Source organism: Podarcis cretensis (genome assembly GCF_951804945.1).
Source record: "Podarcis cretensis genome assembly, chromosome: 8".
NCBI lineage: Eukaryota > Metazoa > Chordata > Lepidosauria > Squamata > Lacertidae > Podarcis > Podarcis cretensis.
Genome location: NC_137177.1, coordinates 24832423 through 24854508, shown reverse-complemented (window position 1 = coordinate 24854508; position 22086 = coordinate 24832423). Strand labels below are relative to the sequence as shown.

The following is a 22086-nucleotide window of genomic DNA, read 5'->3' as shown; positions in this document are numbered from 1 at the left end:
GAAAAAATTATTGAATATTTGCAAAAATTAAGTGATAATCAGATTACGTTTGTAAGTTTCAATGAAGCATTGTGATGGGAAATAAGCATTAAAAGGGGATGAAGTTTTACAGTAATAATATAAACAACAAAATAGAAATGTGTTTAAAGTTAAAATATGAAGGATTTACAGACAAGTTGAGGGAAGTCGAAAAAAGAGAAACAAGATGTAATTAAGATGTATGGAGTGTATAATTTTGTTTTGTATTTGAAAATTATATATATATATATATATATATACATATATATATATATGTATATATATATATGAGAATCATGAGTAGGCAACACTGATCCCTGGAGACAAATCATTTGGCTGCATGAAGCATTTTTCTGTGTTCCACTGGCAATGAGTCAGGTTCAAGGCTACCATCAGAAGGTGCAGTGTATACCTGCCAACACAAAACCTTCCTTCTCTGAGCCCTCCGTGGAATGAAGTGAGATGGTAAGGAACATCAGGTGTCTCCCACTGATGTGCCAGAAAGAGGTGGAGGGAGCAAGGTCAGCTGCTGCCAAGCTGTTGGTGGTGCAGTGCTTCATTCAACTCATCTCCTAGTCTCACATGTTAGTTCTGGGTCTTTGGTTGGATAGCTCCCATGCTAGAGCAGCTCCTGCCTTGCTGGACAGCTCGCCAGCCTTACAAAGAGCATGGGGAAGCTGAGCATTACAGCAGTATGGCTCTTGTGTCTCTGGTTACCAACCTCTCTATGTTTCAGAAAAGTAGTACAGCTGCTGGAAGAATCATTGGGCATTGAGAAGTTGTGCATGATATGAAAAGTTCCTCCATCATATGATTTGTTGACACTACATAGGAGCCTCATGTGCTCTCTTGTGGGATTCATGAAAGCATCTGGTTGGCCATAGTAGGAAACAGAATGGATTGCATTGCATTGCACTGAGAGGGAAATCTAAAATCTCCCAGTTTGAGTCACTTTCAAGTTAGGCGCCTGTACATTTCAAGCAGTATCAAACAGTCATGGCTCCCCACAAAAAAATGTGGGAACTGCCATTTGGGTGCTGAGAGTTGTTGTTGTTGTTTAGTCGTGTCCGACTCTGCGTGACCCCATGGGCCAGAGCACACCAGGTCACTGAGGGTTGTTAGGTGACCCTATTCCCCTCTCAGAGCTATAATTTTCAGAATAGTTTAACAATCAATTCCTCTTCCTAGGGAACTCTGGGATTTCAGGGAAGGACTGTAGCTCAGTGGTAGAGCATCTCCAGGTATGGTTGGGAATGCCACCTGTCTGAAACTCTGGAGTGCTGCTGGTGGCCAGTGTTGACACTACTGGACCAATGGCCTAACTTGGTGCAATGCAGTTTCTTATTATGTTAAATGTAGTTCTCAGATCGGGGGGCTCCTAACAACAACTCAGTCAGCACCCTTCAATAAATACAATTTCCTGGATTTCTGGCAGAAGCAGTGACTGGTTAAAGTGGCATGATGCTGCTTTAAATGTATAGTGGAGATGGGTTTTAATTTGAGAACTAGGGAAGAGTTTGGTCACCTCTATAGGTAGCCATTAATAACTGCTGGTTTTCAGGAGCTGAATATATTCAGACAAATCAGAGTGCAACCTTTGCAGCACTTGTAATCAAAAACCCTCCTTTCTTCTCTTCTAGCGGAGAGCAGTACCCCTCAAAAAACTTTCCATAGTAGCAGAAATTCCTTCTGTGCAGTAATAGCACCATTGCCTGTGCCAGCCTTTTTCGGATGTGAACAGTTGCCAGCCTTTACTGGAAGCAGCCCTTGAACACAGGGAGATTCCCCCTGCGCTGTACCATGTTGCCGGCAGTGATTGACATGGATTGAGTTGCTGCACCAGGGTGTACTACAGCTGTATCGGCAGCTATAAGCACAGGCAACTTTTGTAGTGGCGCTAATTGTATGGATATATTCAGCAATATTAATGCTTTCAGACATCCTTGTTAGCTGATCTTTGACTGAAGCACTTGCGAGGCTGCTTGCATTGGCCCAGGGGTGCCAGGCTGTCTGTTTGCCACTGATCATTTAAATAACACTGAACTTTAGAAAGGAGATTGAAGCTTCAAGACTGCCACTTTCTCAGCTCCGACTTGTGCTGTTCCTGAGAAACCATCCAAGTGCATTGGCCACGAGTTGAGAATTTGGGGTGGGGCTCTTCTACACATGTCAGATGTGGACCAACAATTCCTCTTATGTGGTATTGATCTCCTTCCATCAATTTAATTTAGGCCCATAATCTCTTCCCACAACACCCAGAGGCAGGGAAATCCATAGCTGGGCTGACCCTTCTTTGTGCCCAGTATAAGATCCTAAGAAAAGGCATGCTGGATCAGGCCCAACACCCATCTACAGGTAGTCCAGCATCTTGGTCTCTCCCAGCAGCCATGGAAATTATCCTGGATCCTGAGACAGCTGCTGCCATCACATGATGGCAATAGGCCCAATCTTAGTTGCTGCAGAGCTAGGATAGTGAAAATGTGAGCCCTGGACAACACAAGCAACAAGGCTGAGGCTGCTGCAACAGCTGCATCTTTCCATTAATCCTTGCATCTTCTAGTCAGGGGTTTGGATTGCTCTAATAGTCCCACGTCTTAATCTAACTGGCTCTGGATGTAGCCACTACTTGGTTAGGAAACTGTGTGCCCCATATATACCACGCTGAGCATCATGCAGTATGAGCAGGACACCCATGTAATTCTCAGCACCGCAGCTGAAATGTGTCCCTTGTTAGATTGGTATGTAAATTGTGGAGCCAGCAGTTGTATCATCTCACGTAGGCCTGCAAATTACGGAGCAAACTTCTTCGTATGTGGCTTTGAGCCGAAAAGTGCCCTGGGATTGATATGTATGTGTTTTATTAGTTTATAGGAAAATCCATTGATAAATACTCCCTGGGTGGCTTACAAACAAGACGGTATTAAAAATTAAATGCACTGTAATTGACAATATGCAATTATAGCTGGGATGAGCAAGGTGGATTAATTTGCTTCCATGAATGTTCTGGGATTCTTGCAATTTGGATGCAAGAAAAGCTGCTGGATCAGGCCAAAGATCCATGCAGTCCAGCATCCTGTTCCCATGGTGGCTAATTGGATGCTCACAAGAAGTTGGTCCTGACTGCAACAGTGACCTTCCCACTTGTGATAGGCATACTGCCTCTGGCTAACAGTGGGAGTGGGACATAGGCTGTGTTGATGGTAGCCATTGGTAGTCTGATCCTCCAATGAATTTTTCTAATCCTCCCTTTAAACTATCCATGTGGGTGATCATCATGGTTAATTCTATCCCAGTCTTAATCTGGTCAGTAATTCCATTTCTAGAATGTAGCTAGCAGAATTCTTCATATGTGCCATTTAAGTGTTAGTAAGTTTTTAATTTCAGTTAAAAAATGCAATTGTGCAGTCATGTCCCTCTGCCACTTCGGCTTTCGTCATAGTTTTAGTTTGGTGGGGGTGGTGAAAGCTTTGCATGGAGGGGCATAGCTTTCCATGAAATCGTAAATAAATAAAAGTTTTGAAAGAACAACATCTTCTATTACTTCAATTTTAATTTGAAAATCCCCGCTGTCACCATTATGCTCCTTTGCAAATTAAAACAACAAGAAACAGATGTGGAAATTACTTGTGGCGAGAATGAACTGCTAGGTTTAAAACACAGACCAAAAAAACACCCCTTCTTTCAAAATTTAGCTGTTCACTTTTCCTCCAGAATAATGCTTCTCTAGAATCCCGTGGACTGCAAGAAGATCAAACGTATCCATTCTTAAGGAAATCAGTCCTGAGTGCTCACTGGAAGGACAGATCCTGAAGCTGAGGCTCCAATACTTTGGCCACCTCATGAGAAGAGAAGACTCCCTGGAAAAGACCCTGATGTTGGGAAAGATGGAGGGCACAAGGAGAAGGGGACGACAGAGGACGAGATGGTTGGACAGTGTTGTCAAAGCTATTAACATGAGTTTGACCAAACTGCGGGAGGCAGTGGAAGATAGAAGTGCCTGGCGTGCTCTGGTCCATGGGGTCACGAAGAGTCGGACACGACTAAACGACTAAACAACAACAGAATCCCAACTGTATCCCACCTCACCAAGATCTGATCATGCACAATAAACACTAAACTGTGGTTTGGCGCAGGGGAAGCTAGCGTGGTGCTAGAAGTGGTTGGACCCCAACTGATCTGGACAACATTTCAGAAGCAGAAAACTGAAAAAAACAACAACAAACCTTCCCCCTCGCATAACATTAGAACTTGTGGACATCCACTGAAGTTGAATGCTCGGAGAATCAGAACAAATGAAAGGAAAGTACTTCTGCATTCAGTGCATAGTTAAACTATGGAACTTCCTTCACAGTGAGGGCCAACACCCTAGATGGCTTTAAAAAAGAATTCGACAAGCTCATGGAGGAGAGGGTCACCAAAGGCTACTAGCTGTGAAGGCTGTGTTCTGCCTCCACAGCTAGAGGTAGCAGTGCTTTCGAATATGAGTTGATGAGAACCACAGTAGAGGAGGGAGCTTTTGTGCTCACCTCCTGCTTGTGGGTTTTCCACAGGCATCTGTCTCTACTTCGTAGTCGCAGCTGCTTCAATAACTGAGGGACGATGGCCATCTTGGAAGCTTCTGCACCCCCCCAAAGTCCTCCTATAACAAGAAAAGCCCCGGTTCCGATACATATAGGGCAGTTAAACAGACGGTTAGAGGTGATGGTAGTGGGTCATGGTTGGAATTGAGCAAGCAAGATGGAAGGACAAGTATATTATTACCACTGATGTTTATAGTCTGCCAGAGATGCAGAGAACACTCAATAACTTGTATTGATGAGGTCATAGCCTCAGGTCCTCTGTGCTCATGTCCTGCAGCACTTCCATACCTCAGCCTTGTTCCTGTGTGGTGCTTTGACCTTGCTTTTGACCTTTGGTATTTTTTAAACGTTTGCTATAATACCTTTAGCTTATCCCAGAGCAGAACAGGCATTGATCCTGTCCTGCTGTCTCACCCGCTTTGGGCAACTACTCACCTCTGCTCCAGCAACCATGACCTCAGCCGGCTGTCAGCAGCTTTCTTGACCAGGCGCCCTGGAATAAAAACCCCATGCTTGATATTCATCTCACTATTCAGTTCTGAGAACAGTTTAGGGTCTTGTTGCCCTGCTCATGCTGGATCCTGCCCAAAGGGCCTTAGCACAGCTCTCTGATCACCACCCGCAAATCAATATGGGCTCCCTTCTGAAATGTGATAGTCAGAATGCCTTCGGATACATCTTGAGAGTTCGAACGAAGTTCAGGTCTCGGTTTCCCCATGTGCCACTCTGATTAGTTAACGCTTGTTAGGCTGTGTCTCCATTTCCCACACTTCAGCGTTTGTGCAAGTGTTTGCAGAGGCGTGCTTCCAAAGTATCTGTGATTCACAACAATTGAAAGTGATCATGTTGATAACATCTTTCAAAGTGATAGTATTCATTATTCCCATTAATATTCTCATTAATGATTCTTGTGAATAATAACAGGGAGTTGACTCAGCAAGCTCATATTCCCCCCGCCACCAAGCGGGTTTTTGTATGCATATTTTTGATTATCTTTCTTTCCCTCATTCCCCATGTTTTCCCCTATTTCTTCCCCCCATTCCCAATTAAAGCAGAATTATTGAGGAAGTCAGTCTTTGTGATGCAGGCTAACCTTCTGGGCTAGAGAGTGGTTTAGAATTTAGTTATCCACTGGCTTTCACACTTCTTGAGTATCCCACTACAGTTCTTGGCTAACCTCTCCTCCCCACAACTAAAGTGTCTTTTATAACAACAACAGCAGCAGCAGCAACAACAACCACAACAACCACCACCACAACAGCCACAACCACAACAACTTACCTGCCCTGCAGCTTAAGGTCCTGGGACAGGTTACAACAATTAAAACAGGAAATCTGTTGTGCTAGTGGAACAACAGTGTTGCATGCAGCTCCTGGATTTGCTTCCACCAATTCCTGGTTTGTCATTAAGTGTAAAACAGGAGTTATGGTTCAAAATAAACTCTGGTCCAGGGGTGGGAAACCTCTTGTCCACAGGCCAATCCTCACCCCACAGGGGGTCCACTTTGCCTTTCAAAGCCATTTTCCTCAAACCACGCCCAGCTGTCAATTAGCAGACACCACTTAGAATGTCAGCTGATGGGCTGAGAGGGTGGGAGTCAATTCCCTAATATTGTGGGTTCCCAGTAGGATTTAACCCCTGCATAATAACTGGCAGTGGGTGGTTAAATCTTGATCTGTTTAGCTGAGCATGCCTGTTCCCTCCTTGGAACAGAGATGCACAGAAAAAAGTAAACTGCAGAAAAACAGGGGGTCTTCTTGCTTTTGCTTCATGCTGCTGCTCCATTGGAATAGGTACCTGCAACAAAAACAAGCAGGTCCAGTTTTCCCCCTGCATCACTGCATAAAGAAGGCGTACTTCCCAGAGGGAGGAAGAAAAGATCTGTGGAAGGTGCACTTTTAGATACTCAGGTTCCAAGCCATTTATGGCTTTATATGCTAAGATCTTGGACTGGATCTAGTAACTCTCTGCCAGCCAAGGTGGTGCTTTCAGGAATGGTGGCTCATGGTCCCATTGGGCTTTCTTGCTTACCAGCCTAGTAGTCTCTTTCTGCACTAGCATCAAGGGCAGTTGATCTACTGAAGGGCTTGGATGCACAGCATCACTGTCTCACAGTGTCTTTATCTGCTTCCCTGTATTCACCCGACTGCCTACAAGTGCTTCTCTTTATATGTCAGGATGTTAGCTTCTTGGAACTTGGATGGCGCCTTTGATTCCTAGGAACATTATTCAGCTCCAGGCTTCCTTGGTCTGTTGCGCACCAGCAGGTATAGCAACGTGCCCTTCTAAATCTTACTTTATTTGTTAATTTATGCCTTTCCAGAGCACCTACATTAACTAGGTGCGGTACATAAATGAAAACAAGACAACAGGCCCTGCCCGCCAGGCTTACACTCTTAACGGCAAGTGAGAGGCGGGAGCATAAAGCAGTGAATTGTTCACAAGCATCGCAGCTGGTGCAATACATTCTGCTGCCTGAGGCAGGACATCAAAACAGTGTTCCCACCCACAGACACATTCCAAGTCGAAGTGCATAATACATAAGACTAAGCAAGTTATTTTAGCACCTGAGGGGGAAAACCCCACAAGAGTCTCCTCCTAGGAGTGAAAATCCCATGAGTGACAGGTATTAGGAGTCAGATTCCTCTTCCGCAGGTGATGGAGGCAACGACTGCAAATCTGAATGGACAGGTATGCAAAAGCACGGCTACAAGATGAACATGTGTGGTCAGTGCCCCCCATCCTCACAACTCAAGGATGTGACACCGCCATCCCCTGGCTTAAAGGACTCAGCTGTTTAAGATCCTGGAAGATCTTAGGCTGCACTGCTCTGTTGCAGTAGGAGATTGCTACAGACTGCTGAGCCCTTTCAAGTAGAGCAGCATTTTGCAGCTTGGGTGGTGTTAAGAATTAGGCTGCACCTGGTAATGCTACTATAAAAGGGCTTTATTGCAGCTTACTTGTTTCTGGAACAACTTCATATCTTAGGGTTTTTCAGAGCACAGCTTGTATCCAGCCTGGTGTTGTGTTCTGTCTGAACCTCATCTTACATTCCAGCTGAGCCTCCCCAAACCTCATTGGAGGACAACAAATAGCAATTGTGACATAACAGAGTTGGAAGGGACCTTAAGAGTCATCTAGCACAACCCCTGCAGCACAGGAATAACTGCTAAATTATCTCTATCTCTCTATCATCTATCATCTATCTATCTAACTAACTAACTAAATCTATCATCTATCTATCTATATCTATCTATCATCTATCTATCTATCTATCATCTATCTATCATCATCTATCTATTATCTATCTATCTATCTCTATCATCTATCTATCTATCTATCTATCTATCTATCTATCTATCTATCTATCATCTATCTATCTATCTATCTATCTATCTATCTATATCATCTATCTATCTGTCATCTATCTATCTATCTATCTATCTATCTATCTATCTATCTATCTATCTAATCTATCATCTATATCTATCTATCTATCTATCTATCTATCTATCTATCTATCTATCTATCTATCATCTATCTATCTATATCATCTATCTCTATCTATCTATCATCTATCTATCTATCTATCTATCTATCTATCTATCTATCTATCTATCTATCATCTATCTCTATCTATCTATCTATCTATCTATCTATCTATCTATCTATCTATCTATCATCTATCTATCTATCATCTATCATCTATCTATCATCTATCTATCTATCATCTATCTAAATTTGTATAAGGAATCTCTGTGAGACGGCCATTCAACCTCTGTTGAAAAGCCTTCTGTGAAGGAGAGTCCACCACCTTCCGAGGCAGTCCATTCCACCATTGAACAGCTCTTGCAGTCAAATTTTTTTTATTCTAAAGCTTACTTGGAATTTCCTTTCTTGCCATTTGACTCCACCTGTTTGGGTCCTATCTTTTGATGTAGCAGAAGGCAAGCTTGCTCCATCTTCCATGTGACAGTACTTCAGATATTTGGGTGGAGAAGAATCAGCTTTAGTTGTATGTATATATGGAATTTAGTGGTTCCAACCCAACTGAGCTTCATTTGCCAGTACAGTTGCTGCTGCTGATACTCTTTGCAATGATGGGGAGGGGAGGGGAGGGGGACGGCCCCACCCTCTAAAAAACTGTTGAGGTGTTAATCTTCACTGCCATTGTGCACAATTCTGCCAAAAACAGCTTGGTCAGAACTAGGCATGCTCAGTGAGACACATGACTTTCTTAGGAAAGAGGAAGAGACAAAGGAAATGGAATGGAGCAGCCTGAAAAAGGGCATGGCTGGCTGGCTGGCTGGAATGCTAAACAGGGGCATTAGGAGAGAAATTACATTTAGTTTGCATTGGGAGGCTAACTTTCCTAATTTGCACTTTCAGAGACCCTATATGAGCTGAAACATGGCCATCCTTCAAAATTCAGTGTAATTCTTCAGCTAAGTAATTTGTGCAAAACTCCTTCTCCTTGGGTAAAGTGTGCATATAAATGCCCATTTTAGTGCAAATAGCACACAGAAATGCATTGTGTTTGGCGACATTGCTTTACAAAACTGTGTACATTAGGCAGAATTGCAGACAGAACTATGTATATCAGGGGAAATTTGCACTATAATTTTGATTATTTTCACGAGGACATTTTAAAAAAATTCTTAAATTTCTGATTTGGAAATTTGGAGAATGGAACTTAAGAATAGAAAAATTAAAAATCAAGAGAAACTAAAGTTGATGGATTCACCCTTCTCTGAGTACAATATTTGTTCTGGGTTCCACTTGGGTTCCCTGCTTTGATGCCAGAAATCTGAATTAATCCTTCATTATTGAGATAAACAACCTTTGTATTTGACAGTGGCAAAGAAGCCAGACTCCTTATGAAAGCAGACAACTGCTGTTGATGTCAGTTATGATAACTAATTGAGCCTCTCCTCAATGACTCTGTCAAGTGTGCGTCCCTTTCAAGAGCCTGATGCTGAACTCGTTGAAAAGGCAAGGGCTTCTGTCCTTATTACGTTTGTTATTTGGAGCTTGCTGGAAAGCCCCCTTCTCCTTGCAGAGCAGAGCTAATCAATTTTCCCTCCGTGCCGTTGCCTAATGAGTCCACATCAAAGGCAAAAGTCTGATGAGGAATGAGAAAAACAGAAGACTGCTGAGAGGATTTATGGATCCCAGGGAGAACATGATTCATGCCCCTTCTACTAATTCTGAATCAATCAGTGTTGTTCCTAGTCATCTATCCTAGCTCTAGGAACCTAGAAACACAAGTGGCTGCTTTTTACTGAGTTATGCCATTGGTCCATCTAGCTGAACATTGTCTACTTGAAGAATGGGGAACCTGTGGCCCTCCAGATGTTGACAGACTACAACTGCCATCATTCCTGACCATTGGCAGTGCTGGCTGGGATTGATGGGAGTTGGAGTTCAACAGCGTCTGGAGAGCCACGGGTTTCCCATCCCTCATCTACAATAACTGGCAACAGCTTCCCAAGGTTTCAGGGAAGAATGTTTCCCAGTTCTACACAGAGATGCCAGAGAGTGAACTGGGACCTTTCTGCATGCAAGACATTTGCCTTTCCCCTGATGCCTGTGCACACCCCCAGACCTTTTTTTAAAAAACTTAAGTGATGTCTGGAATCTATGATATTCCCCTTGAACTTTTGGTTTTTCTGGGAGCTTCAGTTGTGGTGATGTATTGGTAACAAGGAATTTCTACTAGAGAACAAATGGGCAAATTTCCCTCTGGACCTCAATCTCTGCAGTCCTACATGTAATGGCAGGTCTTGTAGTGTGTTGTTGCTGTGATCTGTCTAATCAGTAGCGACTGGTGTCCATTGTGACTTGTAGGGCAGAAGACAGGGAGCCCAACAGTAGGGGGAGCCAGAGGCAATGACTGACAGAGACAACAAAGCCTAGTTTTGCCCCCATCTTCCTCTCTTCTGTTGTGGTCGGGATTTGGCACTGAGGTATGGACAGGAGGATGGGATGCTCTCAGACTGAATGCTCCTCCAATGTCATTCACAGTTCAAAACCCCCAGCCCTCGGTTCGACCTGGCTGCTTGCAGCCTTTCTCTCCTCTCCTCTTGACTCTACGCTACTTCTACTCCTGACCCCTCTTTGCTCTTGACATGGCATCACTCCTACGCTTGACTTTGACACCTGCCGATCATCCCTCCAACATGGCTCCACCGCCCTCCTCCTCTGACAAGGCTCCACCACCTTCTGTCGCTCCTTGGTCCTTACACAACCCCTCTGCCAAACACCCACCCAGGGAAGTTGGGTTACAAGGGCACCCAGCTCTTCTGCACCTTAAGTTGCCCTCCCAGTATTGGGCACATATTGTGCCTAACAATTACAGTTGTGGGGGTATCGTGCCCCTTGTCTGTTGCTTGTCTGCCCACCTGCGAGCAGCTGTAAAGAGTGGAGTCAGGATTTCCCCACCTGCATTCAGCGGTCAGTGGAGTTGCGCTGTTGTCCACATGTTGCCAGACCCTCAACTGGCTTTGCTCCTCTCTCCTTGCCTGCTGATATGCTTGAGGTGACAGTGGTGGTGGGGAAGGAGGCACTGGGGGCCTTCCTCTTATCTGATCAGCTTCTGCCGGTGACTACTCTTTCTGCTCAGGGTTAGCTCTCCAGCTTCCACTAGCCTTCTCCAATCATCATGAGACACTGTGATTCCAGTGCTGAATGCTCCTCCCTGTTCCTCTTGCACACCTCTGTGTCCATCCCTCCCTGATTTCTCAGGGAGCCACACCACAGTCCCCCAGCTCCTGCTGGGGACTTCCCAACATCCTCCTCCTTGGACCAGGCATGGGGCACCCCATGACACCTGCTGAAATCTAACATCCCTTGAATAAGCAAGAAGATAGGCAGGTGGGAGCTGACTAAGGGCTGAGTAAGGTTGCTGGGGCAGTGTCCCACCTTTCCTAATAAATCAGACTCCACTCTTTCTATTGGCAGACTTGTATTGCGGGTGATTTCCTTATTCAAAATATTTTAATTCCATATTTTGGCATAAGGTCCTTGATGTTCAGGGACAGATTAAAAGGTAAAGGTAAAGGTACCCCTGCCCGTACGGGCCAGTCTTGACAGACTCTGGGGGTTGTGCGCCCATCTCACTTAAGAGGCCAGGGGCCAGCGCTGTCCGGAGACACTTCCGGGTCACGTGGCCAGCGTGACATCGCTGCTCTGGCGAGCCAGAGCCGCACACGGAAACGCCGTTTACCTTCCCGCTGGTAAGCGGTCCCTATTTATCTACTTGGACCCGGAGGTGCTTTCGAACTGCTAGGTTGGCAGGCGCTGGGACCGAGCAGCGGGAGCGCACCCCGCCGCAGGGATTCGAACCGCCAACCTTTCGATCGGCAAGCCCTAGGCGCTGAGGCTTTAACCCACAGCGCCACCTGCGTCCCATCAGGGACAGATTAAAGCACGCCAAAGCCCTAAGCTGTCATGTTAAAACGCTGCATAGCGTTACCACCCCCCCAAAAAAACCCCAAAACAAAACGTGTAGTATTCCAACAGAAAGGACAACGAAAATAGAAATGATTGTATTTCATATTTGCATATATACTGGCACATAGGCAATGATGCAATTAAAAACTAACAATCCAACTAAAACAGAGAATGCTTGTCTCAGAGTCTCCCTGTTTCCCCCTTTTTTAACCAATTATGTAAAACTTGCAATTTATTTTTCTTTAGCATGCATTTAGAGGCCCCACAAAATTTGAGGCCCTAAGCTGTAACGTACTTAGTTTGTGCATAAATCAGGCACTGCTGAGGAATGGCTACTGGCTGGAATCCCAGTTAGAACTCACATCGCATATGTTGCTAAACACCTGCACCGCTTGCCAGCAGGGTTGTCAAGTCAGGAGTATCCCAGACCCTGAGATTTCAGGGCCCAAGCCAGAGACCTAGAGGCAGCCCCTGGTGATGACCTGGGATGCCCCCATGTAGTGTAGTGCTGGAGCTTTCAGTGCCACCACACTCTTCTGTTTTGCCAATGTGCATGTGGGCTCCACTGATAAAATGCACTCTTGATACTTGCATTGAGACTGTTGTTTACCAAAGCTCTGGTGCGCTTGTGTGCAGTGATTGAAAAAACCACTTGAAAGCAAACCTGATGTAAAAAGTCAGGGACTTGGGGAGGCCAGGTTGAAATCCTCACTTGGGCCATGTCAGTACATTTACAGCAGCACTGTAGCACTATAAACAATCATGGCTGCTGCCAAAGAATCCTGGGAATTGTAGTTAAGGGTGCTGAGACTTGTTAGGAGACCCTTATTCCCCCACAGAGAGCTACAATTTCCAGCGTGGTTTAATAGTGAATCCCTCCTCACAGAGAACCTTTGAGAATTCATTTTTCTCTCTTTTGCTAAAAGAAGGTCACATTAAAAATTAAAAATCAGCATATCCCCCCCCCAAAAAAAAGCTCAAAAACGTTGGGCAATTTTTGTTGTGGTCCCAAAAAATAGGGGTTGTCTTATACATGGGGGCGTCTTATACATGGGAAAATGCGGTACGTACCAAAGCCTGAAAGAGAATAGCTTGGGGGACCACCAGATATCCACTAGGAGGGAATTCTGCAACTGGGTTGCTGCCACCGAGAAGACCCTGCTTGGTGTCATCACCTGGTAGGCCGTGCTTGTTTGAGGGGACCATGGACAGGGCCTCGCCTGCTGATCTCAAAGCATGAGCCAGTAGATATTAGTGAAGGCACTCCTTTTAGTACTTGGATCCCAAGCCATTCAGGGCTTTGTACATGAGTAGTATCACCTTGAAATGGACCCAGTAACCTTCAGGCAAACAGTGCAGTACTTTATGGATTGGTGGCGCATCTCATTATTGGTGACGCATCTCATTGCTCCACATAAGAACCTGGCAGCAACGTTCTGCAGCAGCTGTGGCTTCTGGACCATCTCCAAGGGAAGCCCCATGCAGAGTACATTGCAGTAGCCCATTTGGGAGGTTATCAGAGAATAGATTGCTGAAGTCAGGCTGTCTCAGTCTATCTGTAGCTGGAAAATCAGTTCTCACCACTGAGGTCTTTTAGGCCTCGAGTGATAGTTTGGGATTGAGAGGTAACTTCAGAGTGCATACATGTTTCTTCAAGGAGAGTAATACCATGTTCAGAACAGGCCATCTACCAAATGTAAAGACCCAGGAGCTACCTGCCGACAGTTTCTCTGTCTCTTCAAGATTCAGGGCGCTGACTCTGGAAGTCTCTCCCCTTAAAGTCTTGCTGGGCAGCAAGTCATTATCTTTAAAGTTCCTGTCAAAAACCTTTATTTCCCCCCAGTTCATTTAGACTTCTGTTCTTAGCTTGGATTTTAGCTGGCCAGGTTATTGTTGTGTTGTGTTTGGTTTATAAGCCTTGTGAATTCAAAGGTGTGGGTTTTTGTTTTTTTAATCTGCCTTGGAAGCTGCTCTTTAGAATGGCTTTAAACAAAAACTAAAAACCAGCTATCAAATCCTTAAACCAACCAACAAAACATCATACACATTGCAAAGATGGCATTTAAATCAACAAGAGAGGCTTGTAAATCACCATCTAAAGAGCTCAAGAGGTTCTCTTGGATTTTCAGAGCACATTCAGACACATTCCGATTCCTACAAAACAACTTCGGAATACAGAGATAAAATCCAGTGGGACACCATTTCCATTTTAACAACTGCAACAACAACCCAAAATCATGATAGAAATGGTAATTTTATTGAAATGTATCCCCACTTATATGTTGCCACCGCAGTGTAAATTCAGGCTCTATGTGGACAACTAAAATACCTTTAAAATAACAGCTATAGAAAAACAACCCTCATAAAATTGATAGATTTTTATCATTATAGGAGAGAAAAGAGACAGAGCGGTTAGATTGATTGGTCCGGGTAAGCTGCCAAAGACCTGAGAGGGATGCTATGGCTGCATTTTGCTTCGTCTGGTATTTCACCTCGCTCTGTCTCTTCCAATGATGTTTATGAAAAATTCCAAATATTTAACCAGAAGGAAGTGCCCTGCAGACACAGGGGAGCTGTCGTTGCCTGAAATATTGCGAGAGTTTGCTCGTCCGGTGTTGCTTTTATTCTGCCTTAGACATTGCTGAAAACCAACAGCTTGAAATGGCAATGAAATAGCAGAGGTGGGTTTATGGGACACTGGGTGCAAAGCCTTGGGGGCACCACAACTATGATGTAGAATGGAATTGTGAGAGGCGGGGGCGGTGCTGAATTTTGCCATCACACAGGACACTGTTGAAATTGGAGGCCCCAAGGTCGGTCACTGGGAATAGAGATGGTCAGAGGCACCAAAACTATATGTGCTTCCGCAGTTGGTGTGGGTTGTGTTCTTACTGCAGTCACGTTTGTTTTCTCATTCACAGAGTCCTGTGTGTACAGGCCAGGCCCAACCACAAGGCAAGGTGAAGCAGCTGCCCCAGGAAGCAGGCCCCTGAGGAAGTGCCCAAGTGGGCATGCTGCCTGTGCTGCCACCTACACCGCTGGCAGAGAATTGGTGCTAGTGACACCTCACCCAAAATCAGCACTGCTGCTGCTGCTAATTCTCTACTAGTGATGGGAGCAGTGGGACAAGCAGAGGGGCTGGCTGCCACTCTCTGGATAAGACACCTCCCTAGATTGAAGCGTCTCTCCAAAGCACTCTGGCTTCTTTCACAGGAGCAGCCTTTACCACAGAAAATCCCGTCAGGAGGCTCTTTGCCAACAATTAAAAATAATCAGAAAACAAAGCCCACAGAGATGGGGAAATATGTCTACTAAAAAGAGAAGGTTTTGGGATTAGAATTATGAGGGATTGAGCCTGAGACGCCATTCACTCAAAGCAGACATTCTGTTCCTGGGTTATGGCCCTGCCCCTGTTGTCCGCCAGTGACTGGCTTTCCAGGATCTGTGGTGTTTTCTCGTGCCATCGAAGCATTCACTTCTCTCTCTGTTTTCTCCGGCAGAACCCATGAGGGCTCCCAAGGGCCTTGCGTTTGCTGAGATCCAGTCCAGGCAGCTGACCCTTCAGTGGGAACCTCTGGGCTACAACCTGACGCGATGCCACACTTATACCGTCACGCTCTGCTATCGCTACGCTGTGGGCACTGGCCACAACCAGACATTCCGGGAGTGCGTGAAGATGGAGCGCAACGCCAACCGCTACACCATCAAGAACCTCCTCCCCTACAAAAACATCCACGTCAAGCTTATCCTCTCCAACCCCGAGGGGCGGAAAGAAGGGAAAGAGATGATATTTCAGACGGATGAAGATGGTGAGTCTTGTATCTTCTGTGGGTAGGCAGGGGAGAGAGATTTGTCCTCTGAGATCTAGAAACTGTTTTCATTAAGGGACACAAAGGAGAACAGCTTATCAGAACCCCATCCAAGCAGAGTTATGTCCTGCTAGATTAATGATGCTGATTTATTGAGAATAATGCATCAAGGTACAAATACAGATGCAGCAGATGGGATCTTCTAGCCATACAGACTTAAGGAGTGTTCAGGTATTTGGATAAACGTGCAAAGGTTTAAACTGGAATGGGGGACCTTTGGCTCTCTAGATGTTGTTTCCCATTCCCATCAGTCTCAGTCAGAATAGCCAATGATCAAGGGTGAAGGAGCTGTAGTCCTAGAATATCTGAATGACTACAGTTCCCCTCCATCCTTTAGTTAAACCATGGGAAGGGGAATTAACATAAGACCCACCCATTAACACCCCCAAGCACATCAGCTTTGCCTACTCAGTTCTTGACCTTCGCATGTTGAGCAGAGAAGACTCACGGGGTGGGACAGGACTTTTACCCAAGTTTCTTTGAATGCAAGCAGAACTCTCCCTTTAAATTTTGTCTGCTCAACATGGGAAAGTTGGGGACTGAGTGGGTGCAGCCACAGATGTTGGGGGCAGGGCTAGCAGCTGTGGCCTTGTACTTCCTACACTGGAGGAGGTTTCCTGTTCAGGAATGATGCCCAAGTAGAGCTTTAAGGAAGAGAGGGCTGGATGGAAGCATGCCTGAAGGTGTGTACAGCTCCTGAAGCAACCTCAATGCCATCAGATGGATAAACATGAGTTTATTACTAAGTAGAAGGAGGCTCATCCCTCTCAAGAGCAACTTCTCCATCATCTTGGGAAAGTAATGTTTCAGCACCAATCTCCTAACTGATGGATGGCATTAAGATGTGTGGAGACGTTTGTGTGAACATGTGAACGCTGTAGCAAAGGATGAGAGATGGAAGTGCACACACAAGCTCTTTCCCAGCCCTCCGTTTGAGCTGGGATGGCTTGTAGGGGAATTTATCTGAGTCCTCATTTATGCAGAGGGTTCTTCTCATGAGTAAAGCCCACCCTTTGCACCCACCAACAAATAATAAAGTGTGTGTGATTAGGCAAACACCTGGACATGCTTATAGTATTTATGTGATGGTGAGATGCATGATTCATTTGCAGGATTGGGGTATGTGTGATAGAACCTTTGTCCTAGCAATATTGTCCTACAACCTCTCATGGATAACTGGCACATATGTGTTTGTGTACACACACACACACACACACACACACACGATGGTGTTGTTGTGAGCCACCTCTAACATAGTAGATGGAGCATGGTATTAATATTTTGAAGGAAGGGGAGATGCAATAGAAGGCTGGGAGAGAGGAAGGGAGGGAGGGAGGGAAGGAAGGAAAAGGTATGCAAGAGGTACTGCAAACAAATGGGAATTTTTGTATGTTCAGTTTTCAGATTTGGGTGGTTTTTGTCCAAGTGTCAGACCTGTATGTGGAGTTTAAACTAGGGATGAAGAACCTGAGGCCCTCCCAGATGTCCCTGGACCCCAACCCCCATCAGCTCCAGTCAGCATTGCCTGGGATGATGGGACTTGTAGTCAACCTCTGGAGAGCCACAGAGCCTTCATCCCTGGTTTAAACCATCAGCTCTATATTGCATGTGTCTGCATTTAGCAAATTCCAGGAGAGCTCATTGATAAGAAACTGTAGAAATATGGGATGCTGCTGTGGTGCAGGGCAGCAATTCTGTACTGTTACCATGGTTACCAATGAGACTTATTTATACATGCATGAGACCAGCCGATCGGTGTTCTTTACTTCTTCCTGTCCTGCTTTTCTTTCTTATCTTAGGTTGATTGTAGCATCTAAAGGTAGGAATGGGGCTGGGATACAAGAATGCTTGTGGGGATTTCATTAATTTAAAGCATTTTAACCCTGCACGTTAGCCAAAATGGCTCCCTGAGCAGCTTACAAGATCAGTAGCTAGACAGTTCCAGCTCCCATGTTTACTGTTGAAAAGCCATGGCGTGCAAGGAAAAGGGGATGTGGAGGGAAGAGGGTAAAAGCAAGTTCAAGGCCCAGTATTTAAAGTTGCAGTTTGGGTAATGACCATCTGGGACAGTTCACTTAAACTGATTGAATGCCTGTCTCAATGTGACAGCTGGTCTGAGTGAGAGGAGAGAAGGGAAGGGAAGGGATAGGAATGGTGTGGAAAGCTTGGAGGAAATGGCATCCCCTTGGTTTTCTTCTGATAATTCACATCCTGACTTAAATTCAGTAGTGCGGCTTGGTATTTGTAGACTTTGGGCTTATGCCTATTACTTTGCTTTGCTCAAAATGTGGTAAGTCAGGTGTGTTGCATTTGGGGGCCCACTTGCTCATTCTTCCAAGTGGGGCTGTGGACCTCTGCTCACAGACATGGAAATAAAGAAACTAGTTGTTGTTGTTTAGTCATTTAGTCGTGTCCGACTCTTCGTGACCCCATGGATCAGAGCACGCCAGGCACTCCTGTCTCTTCCACTGCCTCCCGCAGTTTGGTCAAACTCATGCTGGTAGCTTTGAGAACACTATCCAACCATCTCGTCCTCTTCTCCTTGTGCCCTCCATCTTTCCCAACATCAGGGTCTTTTCCAGGGAGTCTTCTCTTCTCATGAGGTGGCCAAAGTATTGGAGCCTCGGCTTCATGATCTGTCCTTCCAGTGAGCACTCAGGGCTGATTTCCTTCAGAATGGAGAGGTTTGATCTTCTTGCAGGCCATGGATCACTGCCTTGCCGTGGCGAAGGGGCTTGAATAACTCAGAGAAGCTATGAGCTATGCCGTGCAGGGCCACCCAAGATGGACAGGTCATAGTGGAGAGTTTTGACCAAACGTGATCCACCTGAAGCAGGAACTGGCAAGCCACTCCAGTATCCCTGCCAAGAAAACTCCATGGACAAAGACAACAGGCATATAAAAGAAACTAGAAGAGGTGGCAAATTCTGGAAAGCGGCAGATAGGCCCAGGTTGTCTGCTTTTCCAGACCTCACTGAGGCCTGATCCATACATGCAGCAGAATGAGGAGGGAATGAGGTGCTGGAATCCTAGCAAAGGAGAACAAACCCCACCACGTTGGGTTATGGAACAGGTGGACCTGCAGTGTTATTGATTTACTTTATTTTAATCATCTATATACTGCTTAACTACAATCATCTCTAAGTGGTGTACATGAAATTAAATACAGAAAATGAAAAACAAGAAGGCAAAAATCTGTTAAAACTTTAAAATCAGAGTTTACTTAAAATGTCTGCTGGAATTTTTAAAAGAAGTGTTCATTAGGTGCTGGAAGCTCAACCAAGAAGGAGCCAAGCTGAGACCTCCACTGGAAGGGATTTAGGTTAAATCATAGCTATCAACGTTTCCCTTTTTAAAATGGAAATTCCCTTATTCCGAATAGAATTCCTCGCAAGAAAAGGGAAAAGTTGACAGCTATGGGTTAAATACTGAATCTGGTGGAGAAGAGCCATGCATTTTAGATAGACAGATGGAGGGAGTGGAGAACCACCCTCTTTACAAGTAGAAAGCCAGTATAGTAGGGTATAGTTAATTTCCTCAATAGGAGCTAGGTTTTTTTTATTCTACTTAGCAATTAGTTTTGTCATGGGTGGTATTGAAGAAAGGGCACTCTTCATCTGCAGTGATGCAGTCCACTCTTCAAGAGTCTACCATTTCCTCTTGCTCCTGTGTGCAGATCAGGCTTGAGAATAAATGTAAGGCAGTAGTGGGTGTTAAATTCCCCCCTTTAGCTTTTCTATTTTTGGAGAATTTCATTACCGGGGCTTCCTTTCAGAACAGACCATTTTCCTTTCATCTTTTTTTGTGTAAGCATATCAAAGCTTAATAACAATAACAACAATTACTCTAATTACTACCTTGTTCTCAGTCAGCACCTTTCATCTGTGGATCTCAAACACCAATTAATTAAGGCTCACAACACCTCCGTGAGGTAGATATTAATGGTGACAAACGGCCGAGGGGGCAGTCTGCCTCTGATGTCTGCTCTCTGTAGATGTCTCAGTACGTCTCTGACCTGGATAAGTGCTGTCTCGTATCAGGAAAGATAATTTCCCAGTTCTTCTGATGCTAACTGGGTCATGGCACTTGACTGGCAGGTTGTTGTTTTAAAAGAAGTTTTTATGTGTTACTTGTGTGCACACATACAAATCAATACATGCCAAGGGTCATCAAGGCATCAGATTTAGATAATACTTGTCTACCAGGAGTTTAGGCCACCTGTAGCGATAGCCAAAATCTGTCCATTTCAGCTTCTCATTTTCCAATCTGAGGTTCAGTTCTTCAGCTTCCCACACCTTCACATTCCTGTATCATTTTGCTATTCCCCCCCAAGTAAATTCACCAGTCAATTTATCCTTATAAATGACTTCTTGAAAGGTATTAATTTAACTGTTGTTTCTTCATCACTGCTGTTGTTGTTAAAAATATTAAAATCCTGGGCGTTACGCCAGGCCACTGTGAAAGGTCCATTTAACTTATAATGTTTTCTGGAAGAATTACTTGTAAAGGGTGATTCAGAGAGAATTATAGGGAGAGCACCCCTAGAAACCTTACTATGCTGATAGCTGAGATCTGGACAGGAATGTGAGGTTAACCCATTCTATAAAAATGTTAGCTATTAAACATTGTACTCTTTGTACGAGGACTGAAAAAGCCACTTCCATCAAACATCAGGCCTGGAGAACAAAGCTTTTCATCACATTCATGCCACATCTTATCACCCAAAAGCAGAATATGGGCCTTTTTATACAGAGCATCATGTCTAGAACGTGAAATGTAAGTCTCCTCGGTCCTAACCTGTCACTGTATTTGAGTACATGACTGAAGTGAAAATGAATTTGGTCTCTATGGAGCATTTAACTCTAAGCCGGGGATGTGGAACCTGCGGCTCTCCAGATGGTTTGAAGTACAACATCCATCATCGCTGTCTGTTGGCTGCGCTTGCTGTGACTGATGGGAGTTGGAGTCCAACAACATCTGGAAGCTCACAGTTTCCTCATCCTTGCTTTAAGTCTTTTGTGTAAGAAGGATGTGTGTGAAATACTTGTGTCAAGGCCATAACCACATGAGCATGAAGCTCTTCCTTAACACTATTTAGCCATTCTGCCTTTTCATAATTTGTTGTCGTTTAGTCATGTCCGACTCTTCATGACCCCATGGACCAGAGCACGCCAGGCACTTCTGTCTTCTACTGCCTCCTGCAGCTTGGTCAAACTCATGCTGGTAGCCTTGAGAACACTCTCCAACCATCTTGTCCTCTGTCTTCCCCTTCTCCTTGAGCCCTCCATCTTTCCCAACATCAGGGTCTTTTCCAGGGAGTCTTCTCTTCTCATGAGAAGTATTGGAGCCTCAGCTTCAGGATCTGTCCTTCCAGTGAGCACCCAGGGCTGATTTCCTTCAGAATGGATAGGTTTGATCTTCTTGCAGTCCATGGGACTCTCAAGAGTCTCCTCCAGCACCATAATTCATATAAGCTGCCTTATATCTGGTGAAGAATGATTTGTCCCTCAAGCTAAGTAATATTTAAGACAGCAGAGAAGGGGCCACCGGCCCTATTCCTACGGTAATTTAACAATCAATTCCTTCTCACAGGGAACTCTGGGAATTGTATCTCTAGGAGAGGAATAGAGACCTCTTAACAGCTTTCACCCCTTCATGGATCACTGCCTTGCCGTGGCGAAGGGGCTTGAAGAACTCAGAGAAGCTATGAACTATGCCGAGCAGGGCACCCAAGATGAACAGGTCATAGTGGAGAGTTTTGACCAAACGTAATCCACCTGGAGGAGGAACCGGCAAGCCACTCCAGTATCCCTGCCAAGAAAACTCCATGGACAAAGACAACAGGCATATAAAAGTTATGACGCTGGAAGATGAGCCCCTCAGGTCGGAAGGCGTCCAACATGCTACTGGGGAAGAGCGGGGGGCAAGTACAAGTAGATCCAGAGCTGATGAAGCGGCTGGGCCAAAGCCGAAAGGACGCTCAGTTGCGGATATGCCTGGAAGCGAAAGGAAAGTCCAATGCTATAAAGAAAAATATTGCATAGGAACCTGGAATGTAAGAACCATGAACATGGGTAAGTTGGAGGTGGTCAAAAATGAGATGGCAAGAATAAATATTGACATCCTGGGCATCAGTGAACTAAAATGGACGGGAATGGGTGAATTCA

The 22086-nt window shown here is 44.9% G+C and overlaps 1 protein-coding gene across 9 annotated transcripts in view; it reads left to right on the top strand.

Moving 5' to 3' along the window:
- The window catches only part of PTPRU (protein tyrosine phosphatase receptor type U), a 379961-nt gene that overhangs the window by 209672 nt on the left and 148203 nt on the right, over positions 1–22086 (top strand). For all 9 annotated transcript variants that reach the window (XM_079985896.1, XM_079985895.1, XM_079985889.1 and 6 more), the window contains exon 8: positions 15551–15859. In XM_079985896.1, coding sequence (XP_079842022.1) covers positions 15551–15859 — 309 coding nt within the window. The remainder of the gene's footprint in view (positions 1–15550; positions 15860–22086) is intronic.